Below are 23,536 nucleotides of genomic sequence, written 5' to 3'. Positions count from 1 at the left end.
ACAAGTGCTTCAAGAGTGGTGAGATATGTTATTTTTGCAAAATTCTACTCCTAGCCTATCTGGCTAAAATTGTAACAAACAATTAGGGAATTGTGCAAAATGTAATTTCTTGAACAACTGACGATGGAAAAGCTGCTATTTGAAGCTATGTTTAAATAAAATTCATAAATCGGCAGATGTATCTGGTCTTTCCTTGTCCGAGACAAGTCCACTCACAGACACAGAGCATAACCAAAAGATCCCGCCCGCTAGCCAAGTGGCATAGCTAAAAGGAAAATAGCTAACAGCCTCTTCCCTAGCTGAACAGGAGGTTCTTGAATTTATGTAACATATAAAAATCTGTGCTCTTGAATAAGAGAGGCACAGATTTCACCAAATTCATAGAGCTTCAGTGGTGGGAATTTAGCTGTGCATTTCGGTTTGGATGGTGGAATTCAGAGATCTATGTACTGTTAAGCCAATGGGCGAACGAGTGTCCATTTCTACAGAGGCGTATCTTACAGAAGGCTTTTGTGTTCCCTTAGATGTCATGGATGTGGCGTGGTCTCCTCATGATGCTTGGCTGGCCTCTTGCAGTGTGGATAACACTGTCGTTATCTGGAATGCCGTCAAATTTCCAGGTACGATTTCCATGCTGATCAAATTGTGAGAGGCAGAAGTTGGTTGCTCTGTTTCTTCTCTGTCTGTACCTTTTTATTATCTATGCATTTTATTTTAGAGAGGAGCAACAACAGCAAATGCCTGTTTTAGTTGTGCCTGGCTCAGCTTTTTCTTTGCTCTGGTGTTGGTTTTCTTGTGTGTGTTAAGTGCCGTCAAGTTGCTTCCGCCGTATGGCAATCCTACAAATTAATGGCCTCCAAAATGCTCTGTCATTAACAGCTTTGCTCAGGTCTTGCAAACTGAGGGCTTCCTTAATCGAGTCGATCCATCTCATCTTGGGTCATCCTCTTTTCCTGCTGCCTTCAACTTTTCCTAGCATTATTGTCTTTTCCAGTGACTCTTGTCTTCTCATAATGTGACCAAAGTGTGGTATTCTCGGTTTAATCAGGCCCCGGTCAAACGGGCAGGAAAATGCGGGGGGGAAGCATGGCTGTTTGCCCCGGAGCAAAATAACGCGTGGTTGCACGATCAGACGTCCCGTCGAGGTCCCGTGTTTAGGGGGAGGTGCCGATCACACGACCATCCTGCAGCATGGCAAAGAAGCGGCGCAGTGTGATCACACCAGCAATCGCTAGGCGCCGCTTCCATGGCAAACGGGATAGATTTTTTAAAAAACTGACGTTTGTACATACGCATGACTGAGCAATCGTATCTGCACATCCGAAGGCGGGTGGTGGGCTTACCGGAGAGGGCGACAGACGCTTCTGGACCCCAATAGAGCTCCGAGGCATAGCCAATGGAGGGGGAGGGTGTGCGCATCCTGTGGAGACTTGGGGGGGAAAAAACCTGTTCGCGATGGGACATGGGCGGGCGCCAGATGCCACGGGATTCCACCAGAAACGCGATCAGGCGCCCGCCCTTGCCCCGTGGTTTCCGGAAACTAGTACCTCGGAGGTACTAGTTTTTTACCACACATCTTCGGCGGGAAGCCTCGGGTTCGGCACGGGAGCTCTACGCTTCCCAGATGTGGTGGTGTGGTTGCGCCCGGAAAATCCGCCTATCTTCCGTCTCTGTAGCGTGGCTAATGTTCCGTGTGACCGCAGCCTCATTTTAGCTTCTAGGGAGAGTTCAGGCTTGATTTGATCTAGAACCCTTTTTGGCAGTCCATGGTATCCGTAAAACTCTCCTCCAGCACCACATTTCATATGTCTGGTTTTCTTAGTGCATATCTTTTCGATGTAGTGACTGGTCTTCATTACATTTTCCCAGATTATTCTTTTGTTTCGCATAATTGCATTTATGCATGAGTCCCCCCCCCCCCCCCAGTAGTTTGTATTGAGAAGCTTCCAGGCTTCATTCGTCTTGATTTCTCTGAGAGGACCTTGTGAGCCTCTCACAGACATCTCTAATTCAAACGGCTTCTGAGAAAACTAAACATCTACTCTGTAATCTCTTTATTGCATGCAGAAATCCTGGCCACTCTGAAGGGTCACTCGGGCTTAGTTAAGGGACTCACCTGGGACCCCGTTGGGAAATACATTGCATCGCAAGCGGATGACAGGAGCTTGAAGGTGTGGCGGACTATGGACTGGCAGCTAGAAACCAGCATTACCAAGCCGTTTGATGAGGTACGTGTTCTGTCACAGGGCATGTGGAGGAACAGAAGATCAGGCTGCGGTAATCATTTCAGCAAGCCATCCTGGGGTGAACGAATCTGGCAAGCTCATTGCTTGTTTAAACGTCGTCTGCCCCAGCACTCACCAGCAATGCTTAGGAGGTGGTTATTGACCGCAAGAAAGTGCACCAAATCTATATTCACGCTATAGTATGCAGAATGAAAGCAGCCTAAAAATAAGAGTGCGATAAAATCAATAATTTGAAGCAATCTTTTTAAATGCTTTACATTTTTTTTGTAAGAGCCAAGAGTCCAGTAGCATCGTAAAGACTAACAAAATCTGTGGCCAGGTATGAGCTTTCGTGACTCACTGCTCACTTCTTCAGATACAGCTAGAATGTGAGTCCATGTGTCCTTATATCTTGGAGAGTGGAGTGATTTCAGATGCTGAATGACAATAGCAGGTGAATGACAGTAGCAGGCATGATTAGATAGGTGTGATATGCAGAGGGGTAGTAGGCATGGAGAAATCAGCATTGGTAATGAGACTAGAAACCTAGCTCTCGATTCAGTCCAGGAGGATGCATTGCCTTGAGCTTCATTATCTGTCGCAATTCAGCAGTCTCTCTGTCTACTCTCCCTTTGGAATTCCTTTGTAAAAGAACTGCTGCTCTTAGGTCAGCAACTGAATGTCCTGGAAGGATAAAATGTTCCCCTACTGGTTTTGGAATGTTGTGGTTTCTAATGTCAAGCTTATGTCCATTTATTCTTTGTCGTAGGGACTGGCCTGTTTGTCCAATGTAGAAGGTGAAAGGGCATTGCTGACATGTTATGGCATAAATCATGTTTTTTAAAAAGTGCTTTAAGAGATCTTAACCAGCCAGCGGTATATTGCTTAAGTATACTGAGCTGGCTTAGATTGTAAAAAGAGCAGGGGCGAATAAAAACAATCATCAATAAAATACAAATGTTTTTTCACTAAGTACCTAAAGTGCAACGTGCTAGGTGAATTTCTGTATAAAGTGAGTTCCATAATGTGGGTGCCACAACAGAGAAGGTCCTGTTGCCAGTGCTCACACACTTTATGTCTGAATATGGCAGCACACAAGGAAGGGATTGTTTCCTCTTTTTAAGCTGACGGGTGGGCTCATATGAGAGTGGATAGACCTTCAGGCATCCTTGTTCTACACCAAGTCTAGCAAGCTGCCTTGCCACTGCATTCTGTAGCAGTCAAAGCATTTGAACAGTCTTTAAAGACATTGTTAAGCCCGTTACAGTAATCTAACCAGAAGGTATTTACAGCATAGGTAATTATAGCCAAACCGTGTCTCCTGAAAAAGGGCTGCAGATGAACATTTCAGAGCATTTTGCAGTGGTCTGTTCTTTGTGCTGGTCTTTTTTGCATTTGGGAGGAGAGTGGTTGTCCTTTCAGAGCTTTTTCAAAATCTCCATGTTTTTGCTCATCTACTGGATTTTTGATGCTGATATTCCTCTCTACTTACTGCAGTTTTAAAAACTGAGAGTTCATGCAGTAGGTTTAAAACTTTATAGTTAGAATTGCAAATCACTACCCACGTGAAGCCTTGGAGACCATGTTGTTGCCAAGGGACCTTCTGTTGTATGTGTGAAGGAGACCTCAGGTTACATCAGTCCCCTCTCCTCATAAAAAGTGTGTTGAAAAGGGAAGTGTTAAAGATCATTACTGTTATCATTTGCCACCTTTTTTCTTATTTGTAAACTCCGAGAAACATGTCCAGTGTCTAATTATTTATGTGGCCTTATTTCGTTCCAGTGTGGTGGAACCACGCATGTTTTACGCCTCAGCTGGTCACCTGATGGGCATTATTTAGTCTCTGCTCATGCCATGAATAATTCCGGACCTACGGCACAGATAATTGAGAGAGATGGGTGGAAAACCAACATGGATTTTGTAGGCCATCGCAAAGCGGTGACAGTGGTGGTAAGTAATTCTCCTTCCAGAACACAAACAGGAGTGAAGCTGTGAGCCAAAGAACAAAACGAGTCCAGTCGCAGCTTGAAGGCCAAGAGCATGGTTCCTGAGTGGAAGCTCACTTCATCAAATACAAATGAGAATGGAGATCAGTCAGCCTCTATAGCCAGATCAGAAAATGGGTGGGGTGTTTCTGAGAAGGACCAGTTGGAGTCAGGATGCAGAAGTGCAGTGCAAAATGTAATCTGCTTGATTAGAGCTAAGATTTGACCTCTGCCACCAGAATCTCATTGGCCCTTCTTTGTAACACCCTTCCCACTTTCTGACCTGATGGATCTTTGTTTTCATTCATATCTGGCAAAGAGAGCTTGGACTCACGAAAAGTTATACTCTGGAGAATTTTGCTTGCCTTTAAGGTGCCACTGCACTTGGATATCGTTCTTCTGCTACCGACGAATACAACGACCCACCTGGAACTAACTGAAGGTTAAACTGGGGATAATTACAGAGCCTGCATGGTCAAGTGAATAGTGTGTGGATCAGGTTAGGATCAGGGAGTCTTGGGAGGAGAACTATGTATACAATTTGGACTTCTTTGGAAGAAGGGTGGGATGAAGAAGAGGAAATTGGATTTATACCCTGCCCTTCACTACCCGAAGGAGTCTCAGAGCGGCTGACAATCTCCTTCCCCTTCCCATCCCCACAACGGACACCCTGTGAGTTAGGTGGCTGAGAGAGCTCTCTCGAGAACTGCTCTTGAGAGAACAGCTCTGAGAGAACTTGTGACTGACCCAAGGTCACACCTGCAGCTGCATGTGGAGGAGTGGGGAATCAAACCCGGTTCTCCCAGACAAGAGTCTGCACTCTTAACCACTACACCAAACTGGCTCTCTAGCATAAAGATGAGAGCATAAGAACAGCCACACTGAATAGACTCAGTGGGTCTGTCTGGTCCAGCATCACTACCCACAGTGGCCAACCAGATGCCCTAGAAGCCTGCAAACAGGGCATGGAGGGCCAGGTCTTCCGTTGTTGCCCCCTCTTCAGCACCCAATGCTGGCATGTAGAGGGACACAAATGGGGGGGGAGAGATATAAACTAACTGAAGGGACAGTTGCGCTTACTGCACATGACTAAGGTCTTGATGGAGAATGCTCACAATGGGTGAGACAATGAGAGTTTGTGGCCAGGAACACTGATGGTAGTATTCTGTACGACAAAGTTTGAGTCCAGTGGTACCTTTAAGACCATCAAAGTTTTATTCAAGGTATAAGCTTTTGTGTGCAAGCACACATCTTGGTAGTATTCTGTGTGAATCATCCTAGAAGTAAAAAAGGAAGCACCAGATTGGAAGTGTTGGTTGTACATACTGAAAAAGCTACCTTTAGTAGTGTAGACAAGTCATACCCAGAGCTTGTCTTGTTGATATTATTCTTATCTTCCAAACATAAATTGACGTTATTCGTATCCTCTAAATATTGTAGCACTTGTGCCTTGTGTTGAGATTGAATACTTGTGGGTATATTATTGCCTTACGTAGCACACAGTGCTGCTGTTGTAGATTCTTTTCTCCTACGTATTTAACATTTGTACTTTTGCATGGTTTGTGAGGGATGATTTCTGCCATGCATAATACACTTTTTTACCTTTTGAAATTTAGTAGTATTTGTATTTTTTGTATTAGTATCTAAAGATGGCATGACTATTGTCCTATGTTAGATATATAACTACATGTTTATATAAGCTGGTGGTTCCCTCGTTTGTTTGTTACTAAGGACGTCTTCCCTTTCTTTTCTTTTTTTTTTTGGTCATCCTAAAAATATACAGACTAGGCATTTTAGGGAAACGTTAATCTCTCTTGTTTCTGTGTTTACACCTTGTATGTGATTTCCTCTTAAATGTCTACTCCCTAAATTGAGTGTTTCCTGTGTGTGTTCTTCCTTTTCAGAAATTCAATCCAAAAATCTTTAAAAAGAAGCACAAGAACGGGAGCTCAACCAAGCCCAGCTGCCCTTATTGCTGTTGTGCCGTTGGGAGTAAAGATCGGTCCCTTTCTGTCTGGGTAAGTAAGCGTTCCATACCTGTGGACATGATCCACCTGGTTGAGTATTCCAGACACATAGCAGGCGTGTCAAACCCAGCACCTTCTCTTTTCATATGAGTTTTGATTTGGCTAAATGGACTTCTGTCTGATATGTGTGAGGTGTGCAGCAGCATGTCACAAAAAACGTGTTGTGTTTTTCTGGATTGGGTTACCTTGAGATTTAAGCAGCTTTCCATGACTATATTTAAAGCTCACCAATATGCCAGAGAACAGTTTCCCGAGCACATTCAGGTGAAACTTAGTTTTTGTCACTTTTAAAACTGTGGGTGCTTTATTCTGAGGGGGAAGAGGCAGCCCACTGCTGCTCTGTCTTGCTGTATTTGTACACTGCTTTTCAGTTAAAAAAAAAAGGTCCCATGTTTGTTCTAAGCGGAAAAATAAAGCCGTTCAGAATGAAAATAATGAAATCAGCTTTGGTAGCAGAAGGATGCTGTGTGTTTGTGTGCGTGCGTGTGTGTGTGTGAGAGAAAGAGAGAGAGAGAGAGAGAGAGAGAGATGTTGCTGTTTCCTCCTTCCCAGACCCAGTGGCCAAGCTGGAAGACATAAGAGAACATAAAAGAAGCCATGTTGGATCAGGCCATTGGCCCATGCAGTCCTACCCTCTGTGTCACACAGTGGCCAAAACCTAGGGGTCAGCATAGGTGTGCCCCCTCCCTAGGTGCTGCATAGAGGAGTCTTACAGCACCAAATATTGGTCATTCCTAGGGGGCAATGTGGCAGTCATCCTTAAAAGTCCCGCCTCTCCTCTAGGGCTTTTAACCAATCGTGATCTGGGCCTCATGTAAATCCAAGTGTTTGTCAGCCAATCAGAGCGTAAGGACCTCCACTGGATGGGAGGAGGTGAGCCAGCCTCAGCTTAAGAAGGGTGGAGGAACCTTTTAAAAATTTTGGGTAGGGATTTCATGGTCCTCAAAAGGAGCATCAGCCTAGCTAGGCATTTATTTGGCTTTTAGTGAGGGTTTGGGGGTCGGTTTAGGGAAGAAAGTTTATTTTTATGTGACAAATAAACATCCTGTTAAGGGCCCGTCATTCCTTAGCGGTGCATGCAGGTTCTGTGGTAAAGTGCTCTGTGAGAGAAAAGAGCAGCCTTGAACCTGCTGAGGTAAACCTGTCCAGAGAAAGGGGAATCAAATCTCCCCTCAGGGGTTATTTACGTTACCTGAGAGCCAGTTTTTCTTTATACATCTCAGTTAACCACACATCGTATTTACCTTATTAAATAGTTTGTTAAAGAAACCTTTGTAGTTCATCTCCATCTGTGTCTTGTCTGTCAGGTTAAAAATCGAGGAAGCTAGGGTCTCTGTTCACCTCACATATAAGTACAGCCTTAGTCTAGCAGGTTTCCAGATATGAGACCTTTAGGGAGCACACAGCTTATACGCTACCAATCTTTATTTTAATGCTTATGTCACCCCCTTTTTATTTGATTGTGAGCGGTTGGGGTATAAAGAACCTATAGGAGAGGCCAGAGTGGGGGACTGGACATTCTTCAGTCCAGAAGGCAGTTCTCCCCCCCCCCCAACCCCATAGGTACCACAGCAGACCCTCTCTTCAACTGGATTTCTGATGCAAAGTAGCGTAGTTTCTGCTTGACAGTTGTAGAGATATTGGGGGGGGGGGATCATCCCTTCTCCCCAAACTTCTGGATGTTCCCGTTGGAGCTGTTTCCTTCTTTAGAGGCCCCATGATACGAGCAGGGAACTGTGTCCCCAGCCACCTCCAGATGTTTGCAGAACAATCTTTTGCAACTCTTAATGATATCTAAGTTGAAATGACATGCTTATACTTCCCCGCATGTGTGTAGCCTGTTTGTTCCTTTCCCCCATTGTCATTTCAATTTCAGAATCTCCTTAAATTCAGCATTTAATGAGTTTGTGTGCGCGCGCGCATCTGTAAGGATGACAGAGGAAGGCAGTGACAAACAACCTCTGCTCTTTTCTTGCCTTGAAAACCCCACAGCGGGGTTACCATATGTCAGTTGTGACTTGACAGTTCACTTTACCTTTTTTAAAAAGATGGCAGAAAAGGATGTTGCGTTTCATTTCATAACAGAGTTGGGTGGGTTTGCTGCTAAAATGTTGTGCAAAGCCATACTATCAAAGAGTCACTCTAGACACCTACTCTGTACGTTGGTCTCAAAACCGCAATAATAAACTAAACGAAACACTCCAGGCACAATTCAAATTTTCATTAAAATTGTTTCTTCGAGGTAGAATCTCTTAGTCTCTATAAGGGAGGTGGAAATAGAGCATGAAAGGAAATTGCTTTCCAAACGTTCCAGGCCTTTCTCCAGTGGCCGTTCACCTAAATTGCCTCAATGTGTGGTATAAATTTTCTACGTTACTTGATTCTAGAATTTTGAGGTTAGTGCACGACAGTGAAATTAATCTACCTGTAACTTTGTTTTTAAGCTTACGTGTCTGAAAAGGCCGTTGGTGGTTATACATGAGCTGTTTGACAAGTCGATCATGGACATCTCATGGTAAGATGGCTTTAATTGTGACAAAAGGAATTATTGTACAGTATTTTGTCCATTAAAAAGTTTGCTTCAATGGTGCTATCAGCTGTCCTGTAATGTGTTCTCCAGCATCATCTTCATTAAGCCATTTCCCTTGGGCTCAGCTGTGATTTCATGCATTCCCAGGAAGTTCTGTAATTTCTTTAGTTCCAACAGTTGAAAAAAACCAGGTTTGCAGCATTTCTTTGCTTTGTGCCGTGTACCTCTCAGGAGCACAATGAGCATACTTCAAAATATTATATCTAATAAGCACGGGAAATGGAGTGCACTGGAACTTGAATGCATTTTCTGTGGCTTGGTTTAGATTTTCCAGGTTGAAAGGGCGAGTGTTGGGTAAAAGCTAAAGAGCCAACCAAATCCAGGGCTAACACAGTCATTAGTCTAGCTGGGTTACAAGTGAAAAAGATGTTGAGGTTTGAGGGCTAAAAAAATGGACACACAAAGTGTTTTTGTAGGTTGGCTGAAAGCTAGTGGGCAACTAAGCCTGTTTGGAATGGGGCGGGGAGGTGTGGCTTAACACCCTCCAGTTCATAACTAGTTTATGCTATGCTATTGACTAATTAAAGAGGCTTGGCCAGCTTGCACTTTCATGCACCTTGACCAATCTGGACCTTCTCATCAGGAGGAGGAGGAGGAGGAGATTGGAGTTATATCCCGCCCTTCACTACCCAAAGGTGTCTCAGAGCGGCTTACAAACTCCTTTCCCTCCCCCTCCCCACAACAGACACCCTGTGAGGCAGGTGGGGCTGAGAGAGCTCTTGACAGAAACTGCTCTTTTTCAAGAACAGCTCTTATCAGAGCTATAGCTTGCCCAAGGTCATCCAGCCAGGTGGAAGTGGAGGAGTGGGGAATCAAACCCGGTTCTCCCAGATTAGAGTCCACACACTTAACCACTACACCAAACTGGCTCTCTCCTCCTTTTGTTGCTTGTGCTTGAGCCAGAGGTTGTCCTGGGCTGTGATGTTCCAGGCAAGTTAGTAGGAAAGAGCAAGAGTTCAGTAGCACCTTAAAGGCTAACAAATGTTGTTAGCCTTTAAGTTGCTACTGGACTCTTGCTCTTTTCTGCTGCTACAGACAAACACGGCTACCCGTCTTGATCTCCCTTCAGGCAAATTAGTGACAGAGCCCAATAAGTCCATAGCCCTGTCTCTTTGTCCTCTCAAGCCAAAACCGGGATGCGGTTCTGTTCAGTGATCCAGGTCGAGTTTTCTTGATGAGAATGCAGGCTATCATCATTGGAGCAAAATCATCATTTCTCTTCTGCCATGGGATTCGTATAATGAAATCAAAGAGCCGTCCATCTTTTTAGTTAGAATACATATCAGCTGGTTTTCTTCCTTGAAGGTAGTACCCAGAATGCCTTTCAACAGCATGAGGACAATCACAATATAATGCACAAAAACATAATAAAATGTAACAAATGATTGGAATGTCTGACTGTGTCTTGGGCAAGTCTTGAGACCAACGGGCCAAGTTTGTCCAGGGAGCAGGGCAAGAATTGAAGGCCAAGAGCCTTTTTGCCTGTGCTCAAGGGCTCATGCCTCTGGCCACGTCCAGTCTTAATACCCGCACTCAGGAAACAGGATGAGTAAACAAACACACAGTTTAGATGGCCTAGGAGACAGTAGAGGTCCTCCCCTTCTGCCCTCCCTGCTCAGGGCTTCTGGCCATGCCTTATCTGTATACCTTTTTTAGAGGTTTACAGGCTGAGAATTATGTGACTAGAATAAGCTAGTGAAAGACAAACTGCCAGCAAAGTTCCATGAATGTAGTCTTTATGGGTAACAGTATGTACAGTGTAGGGGCTATGGTGGCTCAAGTGGTTAAGACACTGAACTGCAGACCGGAAGGTCGATACTTCAGCAGTTCGAGACCCGAGTGCCGCATGATGGGGTGAGCTCCCATCTCTGGTCCCGGCTCCTGCCAACCTAGCAGTTCGAAAGCAAAAAATTGCAAGTAGATAAATAGGTACAGCTTCGGTGGGAAGGTAACAGCGTTCTATGCGCCTTGGTGTCTAGTCATGCCGGCCAGATTCGACTGGGTTTCGAGCAAGGGAAACCTTTACCTTTATCTTTACCTTTACTATGTACAGTGTAAAAAAGGCGTCTGTGCTTTATGTGCCAGCTCTGGATTGGGAAATTCCTGGAGATTTGGGGGGTTAGAGCATGGGGGTTGGTGGGGTTTGGGAAGGGGAGAGACCTCAGCTCTGTTTAATGCCACTTTCCAAACAGCCATTGCCCCCCATGGGAACTGATCTCTGTCTGTTGATGAATTGTAATTCTGGGAGATTCCCAGCCACCACCTTCGGGTTGGCATGCATAGCCATAGACCTGCCAGGGCTATTGGGGTGCAATAACACTTCCATTCCACTTGAGGGTGCTTTGCTTCCTCAGCTGCAGTGGGGGAAGTGCTCTCTTTCCCCTGTTCCACGTTGCTCCCCCTGGTGGTCTGTAAATGTGGTGGGACATCTTCCTGTTGTGAGAAGTTGACAGTAGGCATAACCTTAGTGGTTCAACCTGAAGGTATATATGGAGCAATATGGAGTAGGCTTTTAAAAACCCTGTAGTTGGACATGGAGGAGGAGGTCATGCTTGCATAAGAACATAAGAGACGCCAGTGTTGGATCAGGTCAAAGACCCATCCCGTCCAACACTCTGTGTCACACAGTGGCCAGAAATACCAGGTGCCGTCAGGAGGTCCACCTTGAACGGTTAAAAGCTGGTCCATCAAAGTAACATTGGGAAGTGTCTAAAAAGGTTAACATTTTACTCTTATTTTTTAATCTTTCCGATATGAAAATATCTGAGTTGGCAGTAAGTCTTAGGGAGGTGACATTTCATATTAATGGTTATTTCTGTTAATCACTAAATCAGTGACAGAGTTAATTCCTGTCTCCCCCCCCCCCAGACAAAGTCATGAAAGAATAATGTACATGATACTTCTATAGGGTTGAGAAATTTCTGGCGATTTGGAGGTGGAGCCTAGGGAGGGTGGGGTTTGGGGAGGGGAGGGTCCTCCATGGGGTATAGTGCCGTTAAGTGTCTGCCCTCCAAAGCTGCCATTTCCACCCGAAGCACTGATCTCTGGCGTCTGGGAATCAATTGAGATTCCAGGAGATCCTCAGGCCCCACCTCAAGTTTAGCAACTCATTTAGATCACCTGAGTTGGCAGAGAAGTTTTACTATGTTCTTAAGTTGTTCAGAACACTTTTCAGGCCTGAAGAAGAGTTCTGTGTAATTTGCAGTCCTGATCACATGGAGAGTTAGCCGTGCCCAGCCCATCTGAGTGAAACTGAGGAGCCTTGGCTCCATGTTTAATCAGTGTGCAGAAAGTTGCAAGTTCAGTCCCCAGATAGCTCTAGTTAAAGGATCTCAGGAAGCAGGTGTTGGGGTCTTTCTTTGTCCGAGACCCTGGAGAGCTGCTGTTGGCATAGCTACTTACAGAACTGTGTCCTGATCCTCAGGGTGACATACACCGTTCTTTCCTTATAGCCACACACAAAATTTTATGCTCACTACCCTGTGGGGTAGGTTAAACAGGAAGAGAATGACTTGGCCTGAAGTCACCCATGGTCCAGTAGTGTTCAACCTTCTTGAGGCCTGGACTTGCCTTTAAGCCCAGCCCACCACGTGGGACCTACTTTTAATCATTCCTCTGCTTCCCCCTACACCATGCACTTTTCTCCTTACTACCTTCCTTTCCCTCCATTTTTCCGTTCTCATTCTCTCCTCTCTCCAAACATGTATTTAAAAATAAATAAAAGCAGGGTGCAGCCCATCAGGTTGAAGATCGGTATGTTTATTTTAAAACATGTCTATCCTGCTCTTTAGGAGCTGCAGTGGCTCAAGTGGTTAAGACGCTGAACTGCAGGCTGTGGAAGGTCAGTAGTTCAGCAGTTCGAGACCTGAGTGTGCCGCATGACGGAGTGAGCTCCTGTCTCTAGTTCCAGCTCCTGCCAACCTAGCAGTTCGAAAGCAAGAAATTGCAAGTAGATAAATAGGTACCACTTCGGTGGGAAGGTCACAGCGTTCCGTGCGCCTCGGTGTTTAGTCATGCCGGCCACATGACCACGGAAACGTCTTCGGACAGCGCTGGCTCTTCGGCTTTGAAACGGAGATGAGCAACCCTAGAGTCGGACTCGACTGGCTTTCGAGCAGGGGAACCTTTACCTTTACCTATCCTGCTCTTTAGAAGTTCAGATCAACTGAACAATGACACAAACGTTGCATAGAATTTTTATTTGCAAACAATAACTTCTCTCTCCAACACGTGGTGTCACAGATGTATCCTCTGTCAACATCTTGACTTTTCTAGAAGTCAGAAGTGTCAGGAGCTGCTGGAATTCTTTTGGCATCTCATGCAATGACGCTACACTGCTCTCCTGGATATGGGTGATTAAAGACTCATTGCCCTGGCACACTTAGTCCAGTAAAAGGTGCTGTTAAAAATCCATAACTTCCATGTTACTTCAGTGGTGCAGGAAAAAGTGGTCCTGTAGGCAGCTCCCCCACTGCTCTGGTTACGTGAGCCCTCCAAAACCACTGTACTGTGGAGGTACAGCAGTTTTGGTTGGCTGAATTGCAGTAGCGTTTTTACTGGGTTGTCTCTTTCTGTGCCGGCTGCTGTTCATGAGCGCCTAGATATGGCCGGTACAGTGATGGTCCGCTTCCTGTTGCTGTTCCAGTTTTATTAGCTGTGGTTTCCGTTGCAAGGTAAAAATCAAAATTTTGGATTTAAAAGACCTTTGGAGATAGTTCCTCCCCTTGCCTTTTCCAGGACCTTAAACGGACTTGGCATCTTAGTGTGTTCCATGGATGGATCAGTGGCATTTCTGGATTTTTCCCAGGACGAACTTGGTGATCCCCTGAGCGAGGAGGAAAAGGTACCTTGCGTTCTTTTGCATGGACTTGCTAATTTGTCTGCTTAACCAGATCTTTTAAAACTTGTTTTGGAGGCCACATTGCCAGTTCTAAGATATGTTTTGGGTCACACCTGAGAATGGGAGTGGTGGTGGTGGTGCTGCAGCATCACTCTAATCAGACATGCGTATTTATAACGGCACTCACAAACCTATGTTGTGGTTTTCATGTTTGTGTGATGCGTAACGGTCCCTCTTTTCATCTGGATGCCCATTGAGGCAGGGAAGGGCAGCAGCAAGACGGGCTCCGGCTCCTGCCTTCATGCTCTCTGGGCAGGTTTCCCAGAGGTATCTGGTTAACCATTGTGGGAACAAGGATGCCGGACTAGATGGACCGAGGAGCCAGATCTTGCCTGGCTGCAAGTGGAAAGTAAGGGGCGTTCCTGGTTTTGCGTTTCTTTCCCCCTAGACTCTAGCGGCTGGTCTCCCTTAAGAACCCTATATCTAGTGAACAGGGCAGAGCAATGGGATTGGGGCCAGACGAAAAGTAAGATGGAGCCAAGTTAATTTGGAACAATGGGGCTGGAAGGCTTTCTGTGGAAATTTGGAGGCCTGCCTGACGTCCTCCACCCTTGTCCTTGGCCAGTCGGTCCAGGAAAGATTACTAGAAACTCGTATTCACTGTTCTTTGTCATAATGAGGGAATAGTCCTCCCTGCATTTCATGACTGGAGAGACTTCCACATTTGCCACCAAATTAAGGAATCCCTTACAAGGTAAAGTATCTTGCCTAGATCAGAAGATGCAGCCCGGCACCAGGACTGGGTTTGTGTTTAAAATAGTTTAGACATGATTTTTCTCATAAACATGAATCATTTAGGCATGGTTTTTCTCATTTTTATAAACTCTTACAAGTGTGCTTTTGTCTTTGAAACTTGCTTAACTGTGAGTTACCGTCACAGATGTACGGTCGTTATTTAGGTGTCATTTGTATTTGGGCACTCAGTGAAATACCCTCCCCTTTTTCAATCAAAAAACCGGCTGGAACTTGCCTGGTCTCTCAGGCTTTCCCAGACTAGTCCTCTGCTTCCCAGTTCTCTGCCATCTTTAGAATGTAAACTATGGTCTGTCTGAAGGTTTTTTAAAAATTATTTCTGTATGGCACATAAGTAATATGTAGAATTTTAATCATTATGATCATTCACAATGTTGACACAGTCTTGAAGAAAATGTTATGTTGGTCTTCTTGAAGCTTGTACATCACCTGTGACTTTCTTGTGTCATTGGTCTGTGTGCCTTTTCTTTATCACTAGTCAAGGTTGTTCACACATTTCTTTGTGTCCGCCCTTTTTGTGCTCCGTAGAGCAACATCCATCAGTCCACCTATGGGAAAAGCTTGGCTATCATGACTGAGGCGCATCTGTCCACCACTATAATTGAGAATCCAGAGATGCTGAAATATCAGCAAAGGCAACAGCAGGGAGAGCAGAAGAACAACACTAGAAGGGACGCAGCGGGCTCGACAATGGCAGCCCCTAAAGTGGCGAGCATGGTGAATGGGGAGAGCTTGGAGGACATCAGGAAAGTACGTATCTTCGGAGGGCGATCCTCTTTGTCCAAGTGCAAATCTTTGCAGAATAACTTACCATCATCAGTCACATTTGGTTATCCTAAGTTTGCACCCTGAACATGCAAAGCAGCCTTATACCTGGTCAGATCCTTGGCTAGGGCCTCCAGGTCTCCTGCTGTGATGGGAGACCACCCAGCAGCAGCACTTGATCCTTCCTGCTGCGGGGTTGGGCAGTGGGAGGTAAAATTAAGCCAAAAGTCACCATTGGCACTATGCAATAGGATTCACTGGAATCTCTGGTTTTACCGTAGAGTTCTTTGATGAATCCTAGAGCGTCATACCAATGGCATGACATCACATGTGGGTTCGCCCCAGAAGTGATGTCACACTGTTGATATGCTCGTACTCCCTTGTGTCCCCACACCCAGTCTCCCACCAGGTGCTAGCCACCATCTGTCATCCCTACGGTTGACCCATTTAGAGTTCAGTATTGTTTGGTTGTGACTTTCCTGAATCTCAGGGGGAGAGAGGGTTTTCCCCCAAGTAGAGATGCCAGGGCTCTTCTGTATGCAAAGCAGGTGGTCCACCACTGAGCCGCAGCCCCTCCCACACTATTTCACACATGGCCCTTTTTTAATATAAAGAGGTTGACATACAAAATTAAAGTGTGCTAAGTCAGGATATGGCCCTTTGGCATGGTATGTCTACTTGGTGTAATCCCATCATAGCCAAAAAACTAGAGCTCGTAATTTTGTTTAAAATAGCTGCATAAATGTTCCTTTCGGAAACGGTATTTAGAAGCTGCTTTGATGTCTTGTTAGAAAGATCCCATTTTGTTACGCTCCGTTCAAAATGATTAAGGTGACAATATTCCACTCAGAGATTGTTGTTTTCCATGTTAGAAGCCTGTGCTTCCGGAAGTGCCATTTTAGAACGGTTTTCCAATCTAAAAGATGCTTACTTTGCAGGGTTATTCAGCTTGCTGTATCTTTATAGACGTTTTGTACCAATAAGTATATTAAAGTCCCAATAAAGACCTTTCTTTCGACAGAATCTTCTAAAGAAGCAAGTTGAGACCCGAACAGCAGATGGCCGGAGAAGGATCACACCTCTCTGCATAGCTCAACTGGATACTGGGTATATTGCTGAATATAATGCTGTTTTGTGTGTGTGAGAGAGAATGTTTGTGTGAGTGAGGCCTCTTTTTTGTGAATCTCAGCATTTCTTTCTTTTAAAGAAAATCACGTGCTGACATAATGCAGCCTTACAAATTTTGATCACAAAAGATGCAAACTTCCTTTCTGCACATATCTGTTAGTGGTAAATGAATGCCCCCCCCCCAGCTCTTTTACAGTTTGCAAAGGCTGTTTACCTGGAGGCAGTTTTCCTTACCGCAATTGACCATTCCAGTGGTTATTTACAAGCATTATGGTTTTCTCTGGTAGCCATTTTATATATGGATGCAAGCAGGTGGTTTAATGGCTCTGGGCTAGCCTGATTTCATCAGATCTCAGAATCTAAGCAGGATCAGCCCTGGTTAGTACTTGGATGTGAGACCACCAAGGAAATCTCTTGCCTTGAAAGCCCTAGGGGGGGGTCGCCATAAATTGCCTGCGACTTGACAGCACTTTACAAACACATACACACGAACGCGCACACACGCTCACCAGAAGTCAGTGACCTAAACATTTGCCTGTGGTTGTGTAATGGATGCGGCCGCTTTATAGTGAGAATGCCAAGAGATCCTAGGATACCTTATGTTCAGCATGGTGGCAGTATTTTGTCAGCGGCCCTCCTGATCACTGGTATTTGCAGCAGGATATCCACCCAAAATGAAAGGTTAACAGTCTTGAAATTGGGACCCAAGCAGAGGGATATGTGAGGCTGGACAGAAAAGCCATTGCCATGCTGACAGTCTGTCCGTGACATATCAGAAGTAAAGCAAGACCTCTTTTTTTGTTTCGCAACTCATTAGATTGGGTGTATAGGACAGCATTGGGGACAGGGTCCCCATATTACAGTTCGTTTGGGGCTCAGAGTAATGATGTACTGTTGCATTGTTGACATACATAAGATGTTGCACTGGTTCCAAACTTGGTATCTTTCTCCTGCTTGTTTTTTTTTGGTTGGCACACAAAATCTTTAGATTTGGTGAGAATTCCATACAAGGTGCCGGATAGAAAAATGCATATTAGAATTATCAAAAAAACTGGTGAGCATGCTCTAGTTTTGAGCTTTCTGTAAGAAGATACCCGTTAATCGGCAGCAGAAGTGATAACCACAGTAGTGTCCTAGTTGGAATATGCAATTCATTTTTAAAAAATCAAAATTCAATTAATAAGAATAAAATATTTTGGATCAATTGATTTTGTTGCTCCCCCCCAGTGTCTGCACCTTTGATCATGTAAGTAGGAATACCATCTCAAAAGTACCTTGACTGATCTTGTGTACCCTTTTTTTGTTTTGAACAGTGATTTTTCAACAGCTTTCTTCAATAGTATTCCAATATCTGGATCCTTAGCTAGCACGATGATGTCTACTTCTCAAACCAATCAGCTGATGTCGTTAGATTACAATGCAACCAATTCCCTTGGCACTTCTAAACCTACCTTAGAGCTGGTGGCAGTCAGTGTTAAACCTGCAGAAGATGGAGTCAACAAGGATGGGTCAGTATTGGCAAGAGTGTCTTCCTCTTACTTTCCTGGCTGAGGCCTTCTCTGCCCACCTGTGCACACTGATCATTCTCCTTGCAAGTTAAAGTGGTGTGGTTCACACATGCAGAAGCAGCATCACAGAGAGAACTTGCGAATCACTTTGAATGTGCTACTTTTCAGCAAAGTCGCCTTCACACATTTCTTCTGCTGCTGTTCACGCTATTGTATAACGAACCAGTGAGAGGTTTTTGATATATTCTTTATTTTTGTTTATAAAATATTTCCAGCTTTTCTTTTCCAGAATAGTTTTCAGTGTCAGTTTTTAAAAATAAAAATTTTAAATGCCTCAGATACACAGCAATGGCAAAATGAAAGGATCGAGCAGCATAGCGACAGGATTTTAATGCCATTATCAAGAATACATAGTAAATAAATCAGAGTCTCCAGCCTTTTTGGTCTTATCTCTGTAGTCCCAGTCCCCCCCCCCCCCCCCCCAACTTTTCAGGAGGGTATTTTTAGAAAGGAAATAGGGCTACATTGTGACTGAATGATACAGGAAGATGCTTCAGTGGAAGGAATGTGACTATTTACTACTGGTATTATCCGTTGCTGTATATTTTTATCTTGCTCTCACTGCATAATGTTTCTGCTTGTGTGATACCATTTCTTATATTGTTTTACATATTGTGTTTAATACTTTTGCCTTGTTTCATATTTCTGCAGGCCTAGTCCCATTACATTGGTTATTAGATGTCTCCTCATACTACTGGTTGCTCTTAATTACTCTGTGTAATCTGCCCTGAGTCTTAGAAAGGAACACCTCTAGCAATATAAATAAGTAAAATTTAAGGGAAGGTAGCAGGCACCCCCACAAAATGGCTGCTACAGGGGCTGCAGCCAATTACAAAATGTTGAGGAAGTTCCAAGCCTGTGACTGAGGAGGCTATTAATAGTCATTCGAATACCCACAAGGCTTAAGGCAGAACAAACTGCTTGGAAGAGAAAGTCCCTTAATTTCAGTGCTGTTTGTGAAGAAGGTTGAGTGTTGTGTGAATGGGCTCATCTTTGACTTGTGAACAAGCAATATGCACAGCTTCACAAGAAACCATTGTGCTCTTCTGTTTGTGGAGTTGCAGTGTGGTACTGTGAGCTGCATTTGTACAACCAAAAAGCAAATGGAAACCCTGTGCAGGATTTATCCAGAAAGGCTTGCCTTGGTTCTATGGTGATGGTTTCTGGCAATCTTAGCACTATGTGCAAAGGGAAGATGGGAGCAGGGAAACCCCATTGACCTTGAGGCTCTTGTCACAAACAAATTCATGTCAGACAGACAAACCTCAGTATAGCTAATGAACCTACTTGGTCCTGTAGCTAGAGGCTCCGACAGCCAAAAGCACCGCCCCTGTGTTCGGGGGCATTAAGTCACTCATTGGCAGATGATCAGGACAAAAACAGGGGTGAATGTTGCCATTGTTGTTTATAACCCTCCTTTGAAACGTTCAGCAAGCTTACAAAAGCTTTTCCAATGATCTGTTAAGAACAAACAAACTTGTTTTCTCTTCCTTTTGACAGTGTAAACGCTACCTCTGCTTCAGCTGCTCCCCCTGCCTCGTCGCCCTCTGTGCTGAGCACCCCTTCCAAGATAGAACCAATGAAAGCATTTGATTCCAGATTTACCGAGCGGTCCAAAGCCACCTCAGGGACTTCTGCCATCGTGCACACAAATCAGATTGCCATAGACAGGTGAGGAATAAGCACGCAAAGAGTGAAACCAGGAGTTAACACGGCAGCAGCGAGCTAAACAAGGACTTGTGCATTCCCAATGGGATGCTCCAGCTTGGTGAAAAAAGGGCTCTCCATCCCCATATATCACCTTCCGAACTTGTAGTTTGTCATTGGGGACGGTGGCGGCTGTTCAGAAATGCCGGTCCCGATCTTTCTTTGGTGCACAGATCTTTGTTTCTAGAAAGTCCTTGAGCCCTAATGGGCTTCCTTCATATCCTTACACACCCAAGGAATCTTGCTGTTGCGTGTAAACTGGAGTGAGGTGGGATATTCAACTTAGTAATGGCCTGTGTTCTCCACTTATGGCAAAGGTGGCGTAGGAGAATCCACAAGAATGTGTAGGCTGGGATGTGGGCATCTCGTCTTGGGGCAGAGTGTTGGATGGGGGATTTTGACCCCTTTACCATACCTGTTGTATGCCAGTGAAGAGACGCCTCAGGGGATTCTGCCTCACTGCAAAGCTGCTGGAGCATTTCCTGCCCATTGCTGGGATGTGTCTGCAGCAAGCGCTGGGTGCACTGAAGGGCAGCCACTGGCTCAAAAGCTGTGCCTCTGTTGGCTTTGGCGGGACCAGTTCTGAACAAGCCCACGGGAAGCTGCATTACCCAGGTCAACCACAGCATCGGCGATGCCGTTTCTGAGCTGGCAGGCGCCCTTTGTGCAAAAGGCAAGGATGCCCTAGGGACCTTATCCCCCGCCCCCCCGCCGCCGCCGCCTTTGGGACACCCTTTCCTTTGCTCTGGAAAAGCAAAGTGACTCCACCCTGGCAGATGCTCGGTCTTCCCATGCTGCTCTGGAAAAGAACCAGAATCCTTGTTGGACCAGATTGGAGTAGATGTCAGGTCCTGCAGCAGCTTACGCAAGGGAGGAGGGTGCAGTTCACCAAGTCAAAGAAACTGGCCATTGCTCAGATAAGCAGTGGTTCTTCATTCCTGGATGTTCTGCATTATGGACAGCACTGAGTTCTGGTTTACCATTTTAATCAGTCGGTCGCTCTCAGCTTTGTGTAGATGGTTCAAGCTGAACACAAAAAGAGCCTCCATCCCTCCCCCATCAAAGGCCATGGCCGATGCAGGGCCTCTCAGAGGTCGGGAGAGGCAGGGCCCCACTTCCATTTTTTTGAGGGGGGGAGGGGGGAGCCACTCCAAGCCAGGTACAACTGCCAGACCATCTTCCTCTGCTACCGTCGACCTGGCACAGCTCCCAGCCTTGCCACCACTGATAGAGGATATTAATTCGTGTGCTCTACAGGCAATGTGTTCCGGTAATGGGATGCAAGTTTTAAAGTTGTGCAATGAACATCTCCTCCTTTCAATCCTGTCAGTGTGTCTCTGCGACTGTATGTAGAACCTCATTTGGAAAGAATATCAAAAGTCTAAATCGGAGGCCCTCTGTGAATGTGAGGCCCGGGCCCAGTGGCCCTCCTGGCATCATTTCTGATAGTTCCTGCCCTGATGCTTAGCAAGAAGCACACTGTGGACTTCTTCGGGTAGTGCTGGGAAGCTGTAGGAACCCGTGCAACTAATCTTTTATGTCTTATGCAGGTTAAAAGAGCAGAACTCAATTAGGGACAGCAAACCCCGGGATCTCCTGGAGAGCAGCAGCGATAGCGAGGAGAAGATCCCAGCTAAGCCTCACTCTCACTCGTTATCCAAGCGTAAACTGGAGCTTGAGATTGAAACCGTAGAAAAGAAGAAAAAAGGCAGGCCTCGAAAGGACTCCAGGCTGATGGCCGTCCCTCTCACCGTTCAGGTAACCCAGACGTTGCTTCTCTTCTTTTCACAATTGGGGGCTTTGGCTCAGGAAAAGAGCCTCTGCTTGGCATGCAGAAGGTCCCAGGATCAGTCCCCAGTGTCTCCAGTTAAAAGGAGCAGGAAGTATGTGAGAGACCTCTGCCAGAGATCCTGCGAAAGCCGCTGCCACTCTGAGTGAGCAGTTGTGACTCTGATGGACCCGTGTTTTGATTCAGAAGGCAGCTTCATGTGTTCATATGTAACTAATCCTGCAGTGGGGTGGAGGGAAAGCCATGGGGGAATCCAGGGATGTTACAGTGCTATCCTATGCAGAGTTACTCCAGTCTGCCATTGATTTCAGTAGGCTTAAACTGGAGTTAACTCTTCATAAGCAGTGCACCGTCTGTAAGGTTTCCCTGCTCCATTGGCTTCATTTTGTACCATTTTGAAGCACATGGGTAAGATTAGGCAGGGATATGAAGACTGTAGTCACTGGTAGACCACAGAACAATTTCCAGTAGACTCCCAAATGCCCTGTTGGTGCTGGGATTTTCGAAAAAGAGTGCCAGACCAAGTTGACCTAGGTATGATCCAGCAATGCTCTTCTTGTGTTCATAAGCAGTGCTGCAAATTCAGGATTGTTTTGATACAGTCGTTTATGCCTTTACTGTTAAGAGAGCCAATGCCCTCTTGTTTTGAACCACTTGGAACCCTGGGGCTTCTGATAAAATTAAATAAGCAGGCCTTAAGTTAGCTCATCCGTACCTTAGAGCAGGTACAAGTGTGGGGCCCACAAGGAATTGCTGGAGTAGAGGCATAGTTTGGAAATGCTGTTCCTCCAGAATTTCCTCCTCTGCAAGCTCTCCAGGGGCTTGAACAGGATAATTCTCACCTGTTCCCTTCTGTTTTAACTGTCAGATACTTTCAGGATTCCACACTGGCTAGATCACGTTCCGTTTTCGTCAGCATGTTTGGGGAGGGGGCTTCCCCCGCCCCTTGATCGTTTTATTAATTTGCAGTGTCATATTTTTCTGCATACCTGGGAAGTCTCCTGAGTATATATGAGCTCCTGTTTTGTCTGTGGGTGACCTGAAGCTGCTACTTCCATAATTGGCCTAGGAGCCAGCCACTTTACCTAGTGGCATGTGTAATGTGCATGTGTGGATCAATTTATCAAAGCCATTGGAATGTTTGTCTTCCAGTCCCCCGCGATCCTGGCTTCTGAGAAGGACGGCGCTTGCCACAGTGCCCCGCTAGCGCTTAAACTGCCAACCCCGATCCCCCAGAAATCGTTTACGTTACAAGTAAGTGGGCCTAACCTGATGGAACAGAGCTAGCCATTGGAATATTTGTCTTCCAGTCCCCCGCGATCCTGGCTTCTGAGAAGGACGGCGCTTGCCACAGTGCCCCGTTAACGCTTAAACTGCCAACCCCGATCCCCCAGAAATCGTTTACGTTACAAGTAAGTGGGCCTAACCTGATGGAACAGAGCAGTCTTGTGCTCACGTAATTACTTTTCCTCCCATTGCTGGTGTTTTTTGGGTTTTTTGCAGTTCTCGTTAAATGTATAGCTTACCATTTTAGACATTAAATGGCCTGAGTTTTAAATTAGTTCTCTTGTCTTGTCTGCCTCTCTTTCTCTCGTTTTTGCCACATTCTTGATCAGCTTTCATTCTATAAGACAACTGCCTTTTGCAGGTCAGCTCAGATCCTTCCATGTACATTGAAGTGGAGAATGACATTACGTCAGCGGGAGGTTCTAAACTGAGCAGGCTAAAGTGCAATCAAGAAGGCAAAGAGTGGGAAACGGTCCTCACCAGCCGGATTCTCTCAGCAGCGGGAAGCTGGTAAGTGCATTTGTTGGTGTTAGCCAAAGGTTGAACTAGAATGCTTTCAGGCCAGAACCATTCAGTTGGTAATGTGTGTTTGTATAGAACAGGGTTCCACAACATCATTGAGCTTTGGGCACTTGTGGAATTTTCAGAACATTGAGTGGATGCCCCACCAAATGGCTGCCATTCGGAGCATGGGTAACTGCAAAATGGCTGCAATGGGGGTCTGTGTTCAATATTGCGAGATTCCAAGACATTGTTTCTTCCTGTGATGAAGATTTATTTTTATTTGCTTGACAAAATGTATACCCCTTTGT

At 45.4% G+C, this 23,536-nt stretch overlaps 1 protein-coding gene across 1 annotated transcript in view; it reads left to right on the top strand.

Annotated features, from left to right (window-relative positions):
- Positions 1 to 23,536, top strand: part of LOC107115240 (protein HIRA) — a 60,657-nt gene that overhangs the window by 24,874 nt on the left and 12,247 nt on the right. Inside the window, exons 6-18 of the mRNA XM_015416896.1 lie at positions 525 to 620; positions 2,068 to 2,228; positions 4,008 to 4,175; positions 6,115 to 6,228; positions 8,682 to 8,752; positions 13,565 to 13,670; positions 15,009 to 15,230; positions 16,267 to 16,352; positions 17,687 to 17,881; positions 19,442 to 19,612; positions 21,199 to 21,406; positions 22,590 to 22,691; positions 23,086 to 23,234. Coding sequence (XP_015272382.1) covers positions 525 to 620; positions 2,068 to 2,228; positions 4,008 to 4,175; positions 6,115 to 6,228; positions 8,682 to 8,752; positions 13,565 to 13,670; positions 15,009 to 15,230; positions 16,267 to 16,352; positions 17,687 to 17,881; positions 19,442 to 19,612; positions 21,199 to 21,406; positions 22,590 to 22,691; positions 23,086 to 23,234 — 1,849 coding nt within the window. The remainder of the gene's footprint in view (positions 1 to 524; positions 621 to 2,067; positions 2,229 to 4,007; positions 4,176 to 6,114; positions 6,229 to 8,681; positions 8,753 to 13,564; positions 13,671 to 15,008; positions 15,231 to 16,266; positions 16,353 to 17,686; positions 17,882 to 19,441; positions 19,613 to 21,198; positions 21,407 to 22,589; positions 22,692 to 23,085; positions 23,235 to 23,536) is intronic.

The sequence above is a fragment of the Gekko japonicus genome, unplaced genomic scaffold (assembly GCF_001447785.1).
Source record: "Gekko japonicus isolate JY-2015 unplaced genomic scaffold, Gekko_japonicus_V1.1 scaffold316, whole genome shotgun sequence".
Classification (NCBI taxonomy): Eukaryota; Metazoa; Chordata; class Lepidosauria; order Squamata; family Gekkonidae; genus Gekko; species Gekko japonicus.
Note: the sequence above shows the minus strand (reverse complement) of the source record. Positions and strands in the feature narration are given on the sequence as shown.